The following is a 17609-nucleotide window of genomic DNA, read 5'->3' on the forward strand; positions in this document are numbered from 1 at the left end:
ATGTCCTCCATAAACACGTAGCACGTCTAAAACCAAAGCCGATAAGGTTTCTTTTTACAGTGGATCGTTTATTGTATTTATTAACTCGTCACCTTTTAAAGTTCAATAGGAATTAAGAGTGCTCGATCAAAGAAAGAACCATACTGGCCAAATTGCTCTACAGTTAATATGTGTTAACATTCATGTCTGACTATTATCTACACCCGCCACAATCCTTTAGTAGCCAACAAATCAATCACAAAGCACGGACTTAAAAAAAGAAAAAAAAAAAAAAAAACTGTCGAACCATTGCATGTCTCAGTTTCTTAGCCGTTGTCCGAGTCTAGGGCTGTGTACGAATATTCCTAGCCTCGCCTATCCTCCCTTGAGACACGAAGAAGGAGTGTGTTGCACGCATCGAATGAGGAAGCTAGGAGCGTGTTTTCCTTTTTTTCCGAATACCCGATTTCGAATTATTGGAAATCTCCCCAAAGAGTACCTGAACGCGGCGAAGCACCCGCCACCGCTACAAACCTCCATGGCGCAACCGGCGCTCATCGTATTTTGTGTGTTTGCTATAAACTGCTAGTCCAATCACGCAGAAAAAAAAAAAAAAATAGCGCAGAATCACGGCGCATTTAGCGTGCGTGATGGTTGAGCCGGTGAGTTTTTGACGATGGCTTGGTTGGCGCCATCCAATTTTAGCGTCGGCTGCGCCGTGAAAAAAGAATGACGTGCGTCCTGATATTTATGTGACCCAGAGTGCGGGTCCGCGAGAAATATGGCGACGCCGGCCAATCACGGCCTCTGGATTTCTCGGCAACTTTTTCGCCCAGTGTCCAGGATTAGGGCCCCAGATTAGAGCCCCCGAGACCTCCTTTTGTCGCCGGCGCGTCAGGGCATTGGCAAACGCTACACATTCGGCCAAAGACGCGCAAAATTACCTGCACACAAGTAAAAAAAAAATATTGGCGGTAAAGTTGTTAACGTTATCGCTAGAAAGAAACGGGGCGTACGACTATGAAGGGGCTCTCACCAACCGCTCCTGTTTCTAGCACAAAATTGTTTTGAGTCATTCGCAACGCGAGGGTCGTCAAACAGACAGGTACAACTTAAGCTTCTCTGCGTCGTAACCAAATAAATAGGTCACATTAGAATGGCAACGAGTTCGCAAATATTGTTGCTAACCATTTATATATATATATATATATATATATATTGTTTTAAATTTTGGGTTATGTCGACAGGTGCATATCTACACACTATTTCAGACCATAGAGTTATTATAATGTACGCTAGAGGTTGAACTGGCGCTAGTGTCTATGCGACTTCCGTGACGCAAATTGAAGCAGACAGCAACCAGTCTACTTTTGCGGTGCTGCTGTGCATTCCTATGGGAAAACGAGCGTGCATTTTGTCTCTTCACCGGAAAATAACATGGAACACTTTGGTTATTTCGGTCGTACCGAATAGTATGTGTCTCAGTTAACATTGTAAAAGTGTAATTGCTTTAGTTAGCGCATTTTTCTTCATCAGTGAGCGATGTTTAACTTCGCTACATTTCAGTCCCAAACGTGTGTTCCGCAGCAGGTGTGTAAAAACAAGCGACGATTCAAATCAAAATTACGATCGAAACGAATATAGAGTGTGTTCAAGGCTCGCCAGCATTTCGGTGACGCTTGTATATTGATAATATGCCAGTCCTATCACCATATGAAAATGATCCCGTCGTGGCATGAGTGGATAAAAACCTTCAACGTAGAGAATAAAGTCCGTGGGATATGAAAGGTGTCATCTTCGTATTGTTTTCTCTGCCGGGCAGCTTTTATCGCGCACTTGTTCTCAAAGATGTCTAGCGCGCGGGTGATATTTTGAACGTAGAACACGCGCAGCTTCACTCAGGACAGAAAGAATAAAGCGGTACTCACTTATTTAAAATCGGAATAGATTACGTGGCATTCAATTTATTTTGATCGTACATGCACTTCGAGTTACTGATCCGGTGTTGCTGCGTAATTCTTGCCGCCGCTCTTGATTTTCCAGATGTCCTTCGTTCGTTTGGCATGTATATCCCCCATGCTGGAAATCGCCGACGCCGCATTCGCGCTAACAGTGTCCGACAGTGCACATAAATACACGTACGAAGCGGTTTTAGCACCGTTTTTAGTGCGATGAATTCGAGAGAAAAACGCGTAACTGACCAATTTTTTCGTCGGCCTGACTGAGAAATGTTCCAAACTACCTAGTACGTACGAATTATTTGGGATATTTGCTCTTATGATCGAGCGCAGGGAGAAAATGCACTCACTTTTTCCCATAGAAATGCATTACCGGAAGTCAATTTTCGACTGGTTGCTGTCTGCTTCAATTTGCGTCAGCACACTAGCGCCACTTGAACCTCTAGCGTACATTATAATAACTCTATGTTTCAGACGAAGACCGGGCGCAAGCTGAGCCACGATCCAGCGGAGCTATACACGTTTGCAAGTCCGGTCTCAGGGCGCCGCCATCTTCCTCAGTGGGGTGCGCTCTCGGGAGCGGCCATAATCCGATTACGACGCCTTAGCAAGGCTTCGTAATCGGATTATGACTGGTCCAAGGGCACCCCAGACAGGCAAGATGGCAGCTCCCTGAAGCCGGACTTGCAAACGTGTATACACCTTTCCAAAAAACACTCGACCCCAGGGGCAACAAACCGTTTGTGAGCCCAGTCACTGAGTTTGAGGCTAGACTCTCACCGGCGTCCCTCTTAACCCTAACCGAGTGGACTGTGATTTCAATAGGCGCAGCCTGCGTAGGTGCAGTTTCAAACGCTGCTGGCGGCTAAATTCTCGTCTTTTCCCGCTATATTTTGTGTTTCATGGTACATGTATTTTCCCGAGGACATTGAGAAAGCATTGTGCCACATTTAAAAAAACAAAAAAAGTTAAAAAAAAAATCTAAACTATTTTTGTTGGGTACACGCGCGACAGAACGAATGCGACTGGAATGAATAGTTCTGGTTATTTGTTTTTTTTTCTTGCGATAAGCTTTGACGGTACCGCGGGATTCGCCGCATGTGAAACGACAAAGGGCTTTGCTGTCAAAAATAAATTGCAACAGAAGAGGGCCGAAAGTCATGCATTTTTCACGCTCACAAATAACGTGTTTACCGATGGACAGGACACGGACATACAATTGAGGAAGTGTTAACATTCGTACGTACCACACGATGCAGCGTTATCCGAAACGAATTTATTTGAGAAAGATCTCAAATAACACAGTCACAGTCGACGACAGTCACATCTTGACGATCGGACGGAATCCGGGATGACTTCGTTTTGGGGCCGGTTTTGGGGAGAGCTTCCTTTTTTCACAACCGCACCAAGGCAAAGAAACAAACGCGACTGACCCGTTTCTCACCCCAACCCGGACAACTATTTTTGGAGATGACTGCGGATTCTACACGGATTATCTTTGGGAGGGGGGAGAACAATGTTCGCAAAATCCCGTCGAGGGTCGTTCGACGTCCTTCACCTCCTTCGTTTTCCGTGAATGTCGAGCAGAAAACCTTGAATGGCAGGCACTTACCAGCCTTATTTCTCACAATGGAAGATAACACAAAAAGGGTACGCAGCACGCATAAAAAAAATTAAGTGGAAACCTTCAAGAGGGGCGAGAAAACGTCGAATGCAAAACCGCAAAAACGTAGGTAGAGAACCGCGCTGAGCGGCTCTTCACAGTCCCAGAGAGTGGCAGAAAATTTCTAGCTGATAGAGGGCGCGAGAGTCGCACCAGCCGCATCAGCATCAGCAACATGGCGGCGGCCTAGGAGCGGTTTTTGGAAAGGTGTATACTCCGCGACAACTTTTCTTGGCAATGCGGTGGAAGGTACAGGCCCGCGTCCCCTCTCCCATTTTGAGTGTACGCAGGCTCTCCTCCTCCCCCATTTCCGGGGAGAGGAGGAGAGCCTGCGTACACTCAATATGGGAGGGGGGACGCGGGACGTACCTTCCACTGCATTGCCAAGAAAAGTTGTCGCGGAGTATAATCAACCAGTATCAAAAGTGCACCGTCACGGCGCGCTCGCCGTCTGTGTGCGTTTGTATGTATCAGCTAAACACAGTCACACACGGGCGAATACGCCTCGATACTGCGCCTGCGCGATTTTATCTGTGCGTGAATGGTACAGCTGGCGACGGCAGAGGCCTGAAGACGACGAGCACTGTGACGATGCATTTTTTTGGCGCGGCTGCGCCCCGACTTTGCGTGCAACTGAGTATAGACATCTTTCTCCTCAGTGAGGAAAAGAATCTACCGCTCAAGTCGGTACGTGTCGTTGCTGCGTGTGCTCCAGTCTGCGACGCTAGCGGCAACGAAAAAGACGCTTTCTCTGGTTTTCGCCCATGTCCAAATAAGACTCATCCGCAAGCAAATAGCACCTCAATCCGCAGGAAAAAAAAAAAATACAGTGCCCCTACACTTCTCCCGGCGATCTGTTGTAATTCAGGACAAAAGCAACGAGCCGCCCATACCAAGGTGAGCAACTTTATTACACGCGTTTTAATATCGACATAAATAAGCTTTTTTTTTGGGGGGGGGGGGGGGGGGGATGGGGGATGCTTTTCGTGCTTAGAAGAGGCCACCGCCGAGGTTGACGTTCAGGCCGCCTCGATAACCGCCGAGACCTCCGCCGTATCCTCCGAGCCCAGGGCCGTATCCTCCGAGTCCTCCACCGTAGCCTCCCAGTCCACCGCCGTATCCACCGAGTCCTCCGTAGGGCAAACCGCCAGCCAATCCCAGTCCGCCTCCCAACCTACAGCAGGTGCCCACAGTAGCGCAACACCTCCTGAGCAAACAAAGAAAGAAGAAAATGAAGTGGTTAGCACAAAATGTTCTCGGAGCTCTTACTATCCACGTTCTCGCTTCGCCAAGCCTTCCTTCCGTCTGCTGAACGAGTTGAAATTTGTTTAGCGCTTTGAGTCTCCCTGTAATTCACTGTTCTCAGGGTCTTCTTTTGATGACGCTCAGCTAGTTTCTAAATGGAACTATATATGTTTATTCTCACTGATTAAAGATGTAATTAGTTAAATCTTAGATAACCATTGCTAATTAGTTTTTTTTTTGTAATTCCTGACGTGTACATTTTATTCCCGAAAAAGTTTTTCCCTAAAACACCGTAGTCTTAGAAATTTCTTAAAGCCTTCGTAGGAACACCAGGTATATGAGAAGGCACGAGAGATGAAAAAAAGAACTAAACAATGACTTCCCTCAAAAATACAAAAAAAATCTTTAGAAAAATAAATAAACGCTTGATTTACGGCTGTTAAAGTGCAACACTGAATCGTTACGCGACACCTAAGTGAGCATTATATCACACTCTTAAAAAGACTTTTATGTGCTACCTGATGGCACTTCGGAAATGCACTCGCGCGCATCAATGCTGTGGATCTCCCTGTTCGACACAAGTCATAAATAACAAACAAAAGGACAAAAAAAAAGGAAAGAAAGACAATGACAGATCCGTAAGCTTCTCTTAATGCATCTAGGCTCACCTGGCTGTCATGAAATTGAGTGTGGCGCAGTTGCAGCCGTAGGAGCCTCCACCGACCCGACCGCCGTTGATCACCACGTGGGCTTGGCAGCAAACGAGCACGAGGCTCAACGCGATCGCACTGGTGATAAGGGTGGTCTTCATCGCTGCTGCAAAGGAGGAAGTAACAGCATCGGTGAAATAGGGCTCTAAAAACACGCACATACTTAAAGAAAGAAGACAAATTGTGTGTATATGAAAACACGGAGAGATGATTTTTTTGTTGTTTTTTTAAGAATGGGAAATTGTGTTTACACTTATCAAGCAAAATAGCGATATGAATGATTACCGCCATGTAATAGCATTGCTGAAGGTGAAGTTTAATCAACAGCTTCGGCGAGAGACTCGGCTTCGTGAGGATATATATATATATAATTTTTTAATATTAAGTTTTAGAGCCTGGTTTCAATTAGATCTTGCTGGGCATCATCGAAAAACAATAAATCAACAAATTGCAGGAAGATAGAAGGCACGCGAGGTGTTTTCCGGCTTCCTGAAAAGACGCAGTTTCACGGGATTTTTAAGCTTAGGTTTGCAGTGGGAGAAATAGTGCAACCAGCCTCTGCTGCCTTGCGCGAGGACAGCGCTTCAGGGGTTGGTTCCACTATGTCTCCACGGGGTGCGGTGCCGTCGGTGCCGAGAAGTGCTCCGATGGCACACCGAAATTTCAAAACCTGTCGAAATTCTGCGGTTTTTCAGAAAGTCGTAAAATACCGTGCGTGCCTACTATCATTCTAGAATTTGTTTATGTTTTTCGATGATGCCCAGCAAGATTCTAAATGAAACCATGCCCCTAAATTCAATATTAAAAAAAAAAAATTAATTACGCGAAAATAATGAACAATTTAATTATCTCGAACTTCAATGATTTTCCTAAATAGGCCCCTGGCCTAAGATCAAAACGACACAAGCCTTTTTTTGGTGCGATGAGTAGTTCTCGCAATATCGAATTTGTCCACCTTTCGTGAAACACCCTGTATATATCCGTACTTCGAACCTTCTCGTGGAGTTTTATCACATATTGGTCGACGTTTCGGACTGAGTCAGGCCTGTACGTTTAACTATAGACCGTTTTACTGAAAGAGGGCGAGAGAGAAAAGGGAAAGGGGCTACTGGCGCTTTCCCCCTTTCTGATTGTGTAGGAAGAGTAAAAGTCCCGGATGAGAGGCTTGGCCGGTGTTGGGTGTCTGCTGTGCCCCAACTTCGTTCGCGCTTTCTTTTCTGTTTTGAACTCCGCAAACTTAATTAGAGTAACGGGCTTCGATGGCAACAGTTCCCCGGTCATCGGGACACCATTGCTCGGTCATAGGGTGCACGAATAACGACAGAAAGCGTCGCATACTGTCCGAGGACCTATGTAGAATACAATGAATCCGGCAAGGCGAGAGCGGCTGCAATGTCTTTAAGCTCCATCGCTTTCCACATGACCCCGGTCTTGGCGGCAGTGGGTTGCGTTCGTAAACCGAAAAGACATTTCCTGAACACCATCTTCTCGACTGTGCTCGGAACAGCTTGTGAATGGAGCGCGCACCGAACGCTGTACCGCCGATGAACATGGGGTATACGCTCGCAAGGTGCGTGCCAGTTTTCTCGTGATAATTGCTGTTTCAGCTTGTAAAATTTTGTAACTGAATTTATCTCAATATGGATAATTTGCAGTTGTGACTGGCTCGATTTCATCATTTCCAACACTTAGTTGAAGGCTTATTTCCGCCGCCGGGTGAGGCTAGAAATTGTTGAAAAGGTAGTTCTATCGGTTTTCCTGAATAGCGATCCCCTCTTGGAGTGCCGCTGGTGGGTTTTTTGGGTTGTTTTCGTTGATTGGACGCTTTGAAGCGCTGGATAGTCGCTCCAGGGCACGACTCGTGTGTTGCGATCTGCGTCTTCGAGCACAGTGTGTACGTTTCTATGTTCGAGTCATGGCATCCGCCAGTGCGGCAACGGGGGGAACAGCGGCAGCGAACGTGTCAGTGATAGAAATTGGAGGTTAGTACTCAAAATATTGCATCAAATAGTAAAATAATCCGTGGCTGCTTTGACGCTTTCTGCGGTTCGATATAAGCACATCTAGAACGTCTTCGTCGTTCATCCACAATGAAATATGAGAACACGGACACGCAAGATAAAAGTAGCGCCGCAAAACGATAGGTAGCAGCTCCGGGTGTTTACAAAAGTTAATTAAGGTTCCCGTTTCGTGTATCGCTTGTTCATTACTTAAAACGGCTGCGTTGAAATGGGCCTATTGCAAACAAAAATTTATGAATGGTTCATCATTTCCAGTCACGCGGAAAGCGGTGGAGCTTCAAAACATTGCAGCCACACGTGCCTTGACGAATTCCATCCAAGCTACGGGGTCCTTGGGCGGTATTCGACGCTTTCTGTCGTGATTCGTGCACCCTATGACCGAGCGATGGTGTCCCGATGACCGGGGGACTGTTGCCATCAAAGCCCGTGGCTCTAATTAAGTTTGTGAGTCTAAAACAGAAAAGAAAGCGCGAAAGAAGTTGGGGCACAGCAGACACCCAACACCGGCCAAGCCTCTCATCCGGGACTTTTACTGTTTCTACACAATCAGAAAGGGGGAAAGCGCCGGTAGCCCTTTCTCCTTTTCTCTCTCGCTCTCAAAATGGCGCTACCCACGATAAAACGGTCTATAGGGGGCGCTTTGAAAGACGCGCGCAGCGCCACTAGCGGAGGAGCTGGCGTTCGACTGTGAGGCGCGTTCAGCAGCCTGCGGCGCCTTTTCGCATGCCAAACTGTGGCGGCGGAAGCGCGCGCGGACGAAACTTTTGCTTTTTGAGCCGATAAGTTGAGGGTGACGTTGCATGAGTGCTGGGGCAGAAGGGCATTTAGCTGTTCTCCACTTCTTATATATTGAGTTTGAGTCGTTATTAGGGGTAATTTCTCTAGTTGCAGCCGAAAAAGGAGTTGGAGCAATTTTCCGAAACACAAGACGGCCGCCACCATAATTGCTCTGAGTGGGAAATTTGTTTCGCTCGTCGCTGTAAACCTAGGACTGCTGGAACGATGATATTTGGAGGCGAGTGAGATGTTCACTAAGTTTGTGCACGAAGAATGCCAAGTTTCTTTGAGACAGCAGGTGTGAAAGTTATGTTTCTCACGAATAAAGAAATAAAGCTGTACATCCCGTACAGCTTTATTGGACCCAAAATGTTGTGTTATAGCGGGCTGTGCAAAGTGCAGATTTGGGCACACAGGTGCTTGGACTTGACAGTAACATGACACAGCACTTAGTATGCAAAAAGAAAAAGGTGGCATAGGGAAACCAGGTGAAAATTTGGTTTGGGCGGCATAACTCAATGGGAACCGGTTTTGACCATGAATAGGCTGTCAAGAGAATACCACTGATTGTGGGAGGTGGAGACTTTACAGGTAGGAAGGGACTGGTGGACTGTACTTCCAATTGAAATAACTTTACGGAAGGTGGTTCCAAAGCCGAGAAAACAAAGCTGTCGGCCAACACACGGTTTGGCCGCCAAGGGCTTTTGCGGTCAGCTGTTGTGTAATAACCTGTTGTGCGAGGTGCTGATTTTTGGCGCACAGGTACTTTAACATGACCGTCACTTGGCACAACACTTATTATAACAAAAAGAGTTGGCATAGCGAAACCAGGTGGAAATTTAGTTTGGGCGGCGTAACTAAATGGGAACCAGTTTTGACCGTCAAAGGCTGTCAAGATAATACCACTCATCGTGGGAGGTGCACACTTTACTGGTAAAGAGGGACCAGTGGACGGTACTTCCAGTTCAAACCACTTTGCGATAGGTGGCTTTAACGCCGAGAAAAAAAAATTGTTGTCTACAGAACTCAGGGTGTCAGCGTTTTCACATCCAAAAGAAACCGATCCAGAAAGAAAGCACACCACATAAACTTCCATACTCAAACGTCGATTCTCCAGTGATCCCGAGTTTCATTGTTGTTTTTTTTAGATTTATATTTGTCACTTTTTTTACCGTTCGAATCTTTCTTTATGAAGTACAGATTGCGTGCCATACTTGTCCGGAAATATCAATGACACGTACGAGGGACGAAACTTCTTTGGAGGGCATTCCTCCAACGAAATTGGCACTTCATACCCGCGAGTGTGGGATGGCATTTCAGTTCGTCCCATCGGCGCTTACACATGTAGGCGTTACTGGTACGAAAACAAACGCAGAGCGCAAAGCGGCAGAGTAGAATATGTCAGCCGTGATGACACATGTGGCAGACATGATCGGGAGACCAAATTTCTCGCGTCGTACGGCACGGCTCCATCGTTGTCGCTGTCCCAGAAAACATCGGCGAGGTGAAAAACTGTGAAACTTTGTCTCCACGAGATACGACGCATAACTATTGAAGCACTTAATGACGCAGCACAGGCAGCACTTCATGCTGTGAACCCAGCGCAACCGCACCACTCCGACTTCAATGCGTACCAACGTACGCCGACGTGGTTTCGGTTTCGTTTTCTCCAGGGTTCTCACTGCCTACCTTCGCTACCGGCCGCGAGGCGGCGCGCCAGTCGCGTCGCACGGAGTGTATAGGTGACATTCACTTGACGTCACTCGCTAGGTTCGCTGGCATCGGCCACCACGGTCGCCATCTTTGAGGTCTCTTTCTACCGCACGTAGGTGTCGGGTGCCGTCTGGCCGGACCTTTCAGCGTGGGTTAACAGCGTTTTACAACTCTAAAGTCGCTTATGGCCAGAACATCCATTGGGTCAGAACATCCATCGAGTCAAAACATCCAAGATGTCACGTGACACCAGAGTCAGAACATCCAACGAGTCAAAACATCCATCCGAGTCGAAACATCCATCAAGTCAAAACATCCATCGAGTCAGAACATCCATCCGTGTTTAAACATCCATCGAGTCTAGACATCCATCGAGTCAGAACATCCATCAGAGTCTAACATCTATCTGAGTCAAAACATCCATCGAGTCAGAACATCCATTAGAGTCAAAACTTCCATCTGATTCAAAGCATTATTATTTAAGTTTAAAAAAAAAAGAAAAAAAAATATATATATAACTTTTTGCCGGCTCGAGGCTGCGAATTTTGCCAAGTGTCAGTTTCGGCGACACACTTGATCAACCAATTAGGTCAATGACCTGGATGCAGGGTCCCTCATTTTCGTGTTTAGTTTTGTTACTGGGTATATTTTGACGTTCGTGGTCAAAATTAGCATTGTAAAGTGGTTGCAAGAGGAAACGGTTCTGTTTTCAGGCTACTTGTCATCTGCACTTCCGACATTTCAGGATGCCCTTAAAGGGGTAGTGAAACGAAATTTTAGCGCCGATCTTGTTGCATAAATATGGGCTAGGGACAGGCACCACCTCGGAAATATAAATATTGCGCTGTAAAACACAGGAGAACTAATTTTAAACATAATTAAACGATTTCAAATTCTCATCTGGTGGATGGGGGGAAGTTCTCATGACATCACTTGTGCCAAAATAGCAGCGCCGTTCTGCGGCAATACGGCGTGCCGGCAGAATTCGCCTAGGCCTGAACGCGTTTGCCAAGCCTTGGCGGAGAAAGCCAAAGCGTAGTTGGCCACAGTGAGCTCGTTCTCGTTGCGGCTCTTTGCACGACACGGCCCGAGCCATAGCCCGAGCATGCTTCTGGCACGGCCGGTATTAGTTGCTGCGAGTCGCGAGCTACAAGTCGACGTTAAAAAGGATATGTTTGAACTACGAGGGTGTCAGCAAGAGCCACGCAAATGCCAAATACCTGTTCACACTCGGAGCGGACACGCGCGTTTGATCGAAGTGCTGGATTCGCTCTGTTAGACCGCGTTTCGGTAAGCGCTTCTGGACCGATCTTTTACGATTGCAACTCGATACTGACATGACACTCGGCAAAGAAAGGTTAGACCGACATCGCGTAGCTCCCACGAACTGCTATAGCTCGACAGTGACGTAGCGTCGAGTCAGAATAAAAATGGCATACTAATAACAGAGTGTACAATACCGAGTTGCCAAGGTAATCCGTATGGCGTTTATTTGAGCTCTATATCGCACAAAACAAGGAGATAGAATCAATGAGAGTCCCTTTTCGACGACAACGTTCGTCACCGCTGTCTCGGAAAACAAGGAGATCGAGATGACAAGGGGAAAATATTGACCTCTGAAATTTAGTTCAGGGATCAAACTACTCATCCGGTAAGGGTCCACAAGGGTCGCGCGGGCATATTCCATTCAGCAGGCCAGCCGGTCATGGACAGACGGTCTTGGCCAAGGACCGCCGGAGCAACGGTGCGCCGAGTCGATGTTGCTGCTAGGCCTACTATATTCTGCCGAGCTCGCTCGGTCGGCAGAATCGTGGCTGTTGTAGCTCTTCTCGTGTGTTTGTGGATCCTGCGTTCTTGATAGTCGTGGTCTGTTTTAAGTACTCCTTCCTTTTTTCTTGCTGGTTGAAGTCGGGACGCACGAGACGAGCACGAAGAAAAATAAATGTCCGTTGGTGGCCGATACCACGTAACTGAGCGACGCTGTCGGCCTTGTTGATTTGATCGTAAAAAGTGCGTAAGACAGCTTCGGAGCTGTCGTAGGATTCTGTCGTAACCTGCGCAAAGGTTACGACAATTTCGTTTCGAGAGCACGGGTTTTCTCCCAAATTTGTCGTACGCACTTTTTTCGTCGTGAATTCGCTTTGAGAATCCGGCCCCAGAGCTGGTTTTGTCAGTGCTGCCGTGGTTGCCGACTTGCCGTGGTCCCGTGGTGCAGCGTGCGTGCAGCCCTTGCACATCTCAAACGGCCACGTTGTCACAGGTCGTAAATCGTCGACGCGCCACCACGTGGCAACGCTCGTAACCACAACATTCACGCCGTAGCCTTTCCCGACCGGCACAAGTGACGTCACGAATGCGCCCAATATCCCAAGACGCATCGCGCTCTCCGATGGCCGATTTTTGAGCGCGCGCCCAATCGGGCCCATCAGGGTGAAAAATATAGCCATCCGTTCAAAATACAAACGCGCGATTATGATTTATGAATATCATTGATCATATTGAACCTATTTCTGACCATAATAGGTGTATTTCAAGTTTCGCTTCAGTATCCCTTTAACGATCTGGACAAAATTACAATCCTTGGAGTTCTTCCGTAGAATGAACTGAACAGCACGCATGGGCCAGTTTCCTTGAAAAAAAAAACTGTTTGGCTGTTTCACGATGTATCGGTGTCTTATTCAACCATATGACTTTATGTGAGCAATATGCACTACGTTGCGTCTGGTAGTAGTAATCGGGGCAAAAATGAGTGTATAGACACTAAGACAGGGTACGAATGCCTAAAAAGTTCGAATACATTAAAAACAAAACTGCAACATTTGTTCCAATAGTGCTTCCGTAATTTAAAAACTAATTTTATAAACAACTGAGCAAATCCATGTAGAGCGTTTTGTCCGAGAGGAAAACTAAATTAAAAAAAAAAAAAAAAACACACAGGAAATAAAGCTACGATTCTCTCGGAATAACGTTATTGATCACGCCAAACGTGTGGCACAAGAGTGTCTTGAAACAATTCAGAGGCTCAACACAAAAATAAAAGCAATTGACTGGCGAGGTGAAATTAATTTCTCTGAAGGGCTTATGTTGCATAATTCATTGACAACGGTGTTTTGGTCCCTCGAGCAATCGCGCAGACTCGGAGCCAGCCCATCGCGCGCTCTGCTGCTCCCACCACGATGTAAAAAAAAAACTTTTCTCCTTCGTATTAATGCGGCGAAGCGAAATACTTTTTAAACAGAGCCATTCTGTCTTGAAAAATGTTTCACCATAACATTTACCATATCGTCAAAAGCCTTTTATACACAACAGCTCTTTCCTTTCAGGCAAGAAACGATAGAACATTCAACTCGTCAAAATATTCATGACAGCCATCCGAGTGAAAACATCCATTGATTCAAAACATCCTTCGAGTCAGAACATCCATCCGAGTCTAAACATCCATGGAGTCAACACATCCATCGAGTCAGAACATCCATCCGAGTCTAAACATCCATGGATGTGAAACATCCATCGAGTGAGAACATCCATCCGAGTCAAAATATCCATCGAGTCAGAACATCCATGGAGACGAAACATCCACCAATGGATGTTTTGACTCGATGGATGTTTTGACGCGTTGGATGTTCTGACTCGGAATCCTCTAAAGTGTCTTTTCGACCGAAAATAGGGGTTATTCTTATACTTTGGTGCTTTTGAAACGCGGTAGGAATATTTTTTTCTGTGTGTTTTAGTTCGTTTTTGTCGCTATCGGACTCGTTCACAGCGGCCGCATTGCTCCCTCTGCTCCATGCGGCGCTCCGTGTCGCGCGTCGTGCCCACGGCGGTAGCTCTCGCAAGAACTGATTTTTCTACTTTGGTGCTTTTGTAACACGGTGTGATTACACTTTGTTTTCTTTTGCTAGTTTCCTTATTGTTTTTTCTCTAGCGGATTTTGTGCTACGGTCGTGTAACCGTGTTGCTCCATCGCCTCTGTGTCGTACGTCGTGCCTTCTGTGTTCGTTCCTGTGCAGAAACATAAGGTGCGGCACAGCTTATGAAAAATGCGGCGCATTTTTGATTAGCCCAAGCGATTTAAAAACCGCATGTACGCGATTTGGCGAGCGGAGAGACAAGCGACGGCGACCCGCTTCACTGCCGCTCGGTCACTCGCGTGACGGGGCAAACCGCATGAAAGCGACGGGAGCAAACGACCAAGGCGATGAACGCTAAGTTTTTTAGAAATCCCAAAACCAAGCTACGCGACGAGCGGCAGTGAAGGGTGAACCGCGTGTAAGCGATTTAGCGAGCGACGGCGACAGCGACGGGATTCGGCGACGAGCGACGGAGATTTCTCACGGTCGTTCGTCGCGTCGCTCGGTTTTTGGATTTCTAGAAAACGTAGCTTAACGCCTTGGCCGCTTGCTCCCGTCGCTTTCATGCGGTTTGCCTCGTCGGGCGAGTGACCGAGCGACAGCGAGGCGGGTCGTCGTCGCTTGTCTCGTCGCTCGTCTCGTCCCGTCGCTCGCTAAATTGCTTACATGCGGCTCAGCCTTTACACACGGTACTCAGCGGCAACAAGGAAAACGGCCCGCCCCGAGATAAACTTTTCTTCTCTCTTCTGTTCAACGGAGCTTCTTCAACGATATGAAATTAGCACACACTAGCAACGGACGACCGCGTGCCCAAGCCAGTCAAACCGCGACGATGGCGGATCGACGGTGGCGCCCCCGGGGAAAATCGAACCTGCAGGCTCAGTGAATACCACCTATACACTTTTCGTCGTCCTACGCAAGTCTTTTCCTTATATATATATATATGTATCTATTTCATTCACTTGAGAGGCGCAGAACATGGTTGTAATGTTCACGTGTCTTCGTTATTTGGCGTCCTTATCTGCCAATGGTTAAAAGGATACTCAACCGAAATTTGAATTTCGCAAAATAAGGCTCTAAAGCGTTGAACGGGACTCTACGAACTCCGAAACATTGCTCGTACATCGATATCTCAAACGGATGGCTGCACTTTTCGAAAAGAAGGGCGCGATCAAGCGAGGCCTCTGACATCACTGTCCTCCGGGAGAATTTGAGAATGAGGGGGAGCGGCCTCGCTTCTTTCCTCCTCGCTTCGGTTCACCAGCTCCACACGGGACGTAGTGAGGAGGAGAGGGAATAAGAATCGTGACGTCCCTTGCCTTGTCGGCCTCGTCGGCCGGGTTCAGTCGGGAGCTTCTTTTCTAAAAATATGGCGATCCGTTAGAGATATCGCTGTATGAGTGATGAAAATTTTTGGGTTTTGCATCCTCCCGCGTATCTGTCCAGCCTTGTTTTGTGAGTTCGAAATTTTTAAGCTATAAGGCGTTCTGTACTCGCCCAGCCCTGCGTAAAAGCAAAAAAAAAAAAAAAAAAAAAAAAGAACTGGATACAAGACATTCTGCGGGTTCCAGAGCCTATAGTAATATGCCATTTTATATTTTTAGTGATAATGACTTTTTGAGAACGCTAATACCAAACCAGACAACCCAGTTTTCGTCCTGTGTCCTTTGCAAACCGATATCGTTGGTAGTATCGTTACTTTGGCGTGTAGAGTAACTTGAGTAACCGACATCCCCGTGGTAAACTCGTGGGAAAAGCCAGTTGAGGCTGTTAATTCCTGCCATATCAAACAAAAGGGCGGTGGTTTTTTTTTTCTGTTTTTTTTTTTCATTTTTCCCGCCTCCGGCGCAGGCTTCCTACCATCGACAGCGCTCCAGCGTTTCGTTGGCCTCGAGCGTGCACGCGCGCCTAAAGCACGACGGAGGGCAGCGAGCGCGTGCTAAAGGCCGGGCATCGAAAAGAGACGCCTTGCACTTTTCATCCTCTCCACGGCTATAGAATACCAAAATGATCGCAACAAAGTTACTTCGCTATCCTGAGTGATAGTAAGAACAGTTCAGTGCTTTCGGGGCTTAAATTTCATCGACTCCGGCGGCGCTTTTTTTGTTTTGTTTTTTTCGTTGTTTTATTGTTTTGTTTTTACTGATTCGGTGGTTTTCGGTACGCGTTTGTGATATGGGACAACAAAAACATCGGCGTTTATCGGGGCTCAAGATGAAGGGTTAAGGAGACGGGCGTCAAATTCCCCAATGTGCAGAGAACAGATGCATAACCCGAACACTTGGGAAATGTCCCCGGACCGATACAAGGCGGATGCCAGACAAGGTATGTGGTTCGGAAGAACCACATACTTTATCTTGACAAAATTCAAAATCAGCCACTTTTTTTTTTCTCTAGGCAATGGGCAGTGGGCAAAAAAATTCGAGAAATATGAGCATCGTCCATTCCGTCAACTCGAAGCCAGAACAAGCAGCCACGGTAGCGCACACCATGCATCTCGAAGCACGTGGAGCGAAAGCTCGCGCTGCAGGACACCCCCCCCCCCACTGCCCTTTTCAATCTGGATGAACATCGTGCCGGCGTGTGTATCACTACTGCATGGGGCACGTTAAAGATCCCAGGCTAACGGCTGCACTGCACCGGCTAACTTGCTCATCTACAGCTGAGAGACAAGTCGCCCGTCGAGGCAGACTAACTTCAGGCTGTACGAACATACACACAAACACACAGCAAGCGGCCACGTGGCCTGGTGCCTATCCTATGCCGCCAACATTAATCATAGCCAAGCAATGGGGTTGGCAAAGTAGAAAACGCGTGCTGAGCTCCAGGCACTGTCAGAGTTCGGCTATTCTCATCATCGCGGTGGTTGGACACGAGCCACGACCCGAGTGTCCGCCGAGGCATTGATTGTTACGAGCCGAAGTCGAGTGCTCGCGCAGTTCTCGTGTCCAATCCAAGAGCCACGCTGGACTGTCGTCAGGCGGGTGGTTTCGATCCCATAATTACGTCCTCAAACTTTGAAAAGGACAATGAAAAAAAAAAGTATCTTTTTATTCTCGCACTTTCATCGCGACAACGCTTCTGAATCAGTGGCGCTCTGTGCGAGTATACTTGGGTCAGACTAGGACCAACTGGTCCTAGTCCGGCCCAAGTATAAACCTCCGCAAAGTCATGAGTATTTTTACCCAATATCGTTTCATGACCGCTTTAAGAAAATCCAGAATTAACAAAATCTCCCCCAAAAAGCCACATACGACCGCAGTTTGTAACCACACATCTCAAAAATATCTGGTCCAGGACTTACCAAGTAACGGTCGGTGTGGCAGCAAGGCGGGATCGGTGCTGCTTCTCTGAAATCCGTTGAGGGAATGACCGTGCCGGGGCTCATGTGGCAAGTACCGGCCGTTGGAGACATTCAGCCCCAAGCTGACAGTGTGGTGGAAGCTACGTGCTCGTCGAACCAATCATATACATCTATCTTCCGCCACGTGTTCAAGCTCCCCGCCCAAATGTACGTGAAGAAAGCGAAGCAAGGGGATGAAAGGGAAAGAGGTTGACCGTCCGGCGAGCGCGTAGCTCCCAGCCTACTGTCAGCTTAGGAGTGAACGTGGGGGGGAGGCTGGTTTTTACCACAATTTTCTTTCCCCAGTGTGACTCACTGGGTGAATTGACTCACGAGTTATCACGGAAGG

The 17609-nt window shown here is 47.3% G+C and overlaps 1 protein-coding gene across 1 annotated transcript; it reads right to left on the reverse strand.

Moving 5' to 3' along the window:
- Window positions 1–4590: 4590 nt before the first annotated feature.
- Window positions 4591–17461, reverse strand: LOC115310640 (acanthoscurrin-2-like). Its single transcript, XM_029969069.4, has 3 exons — window positions 17222–17461; window positions 5514–5661; window positions 4591–4807 (listed from the first exon to the last, which is right to left on the reverse strand). The coding sequence occupies exons 2-3, from the start codon at window positions 5654–5656 to the stop codon at window positions 4591–4593; spliced, it is 360 nt and encodes a 119-aa protein (XP_029824929.2). The 5' UTR covers window positions 5657–5661; window positions 17222–17461.
- Between the last annotated feature and the right edge of the window lie 148 nt (window positions 17462–17609).

This window comes from Ixodes scapularis, unplaced genomic scaffold (assembly GCF_016920785.2).
Source record: "Ixodes scapularis isolate PalLabHiFi unplaced genomic scaffold, ASM1692078v2 PGA_scaffold13__105_contigs__length_92229423, whole genome shotgun sequence".
NCBI classification, from domain to species: Eukaryota; Metazoa; Arthropoda; class Arachnida; order Ixodida; family Ixodidae; genus Ixodes; species Ixodes scapularis.

Bases quoted from the DNA above. Each gene is read 5' to 3' on its own strand.
- LOC115310640 (XM_029969069.4), bottom strand. From the start codon at position 5,656: ATGAAGACCACCCTTATCACCAGTGCGATCGCGTTGAGCCTCGTGCTC. The intron at 4,808-5,513 runs GTGAGCCTAGAT...TTGTTTGCTCAG, and splicing joins CTCAATTTCATGACAGCCAG to GAGGTGTTGCGCTACTGTGG.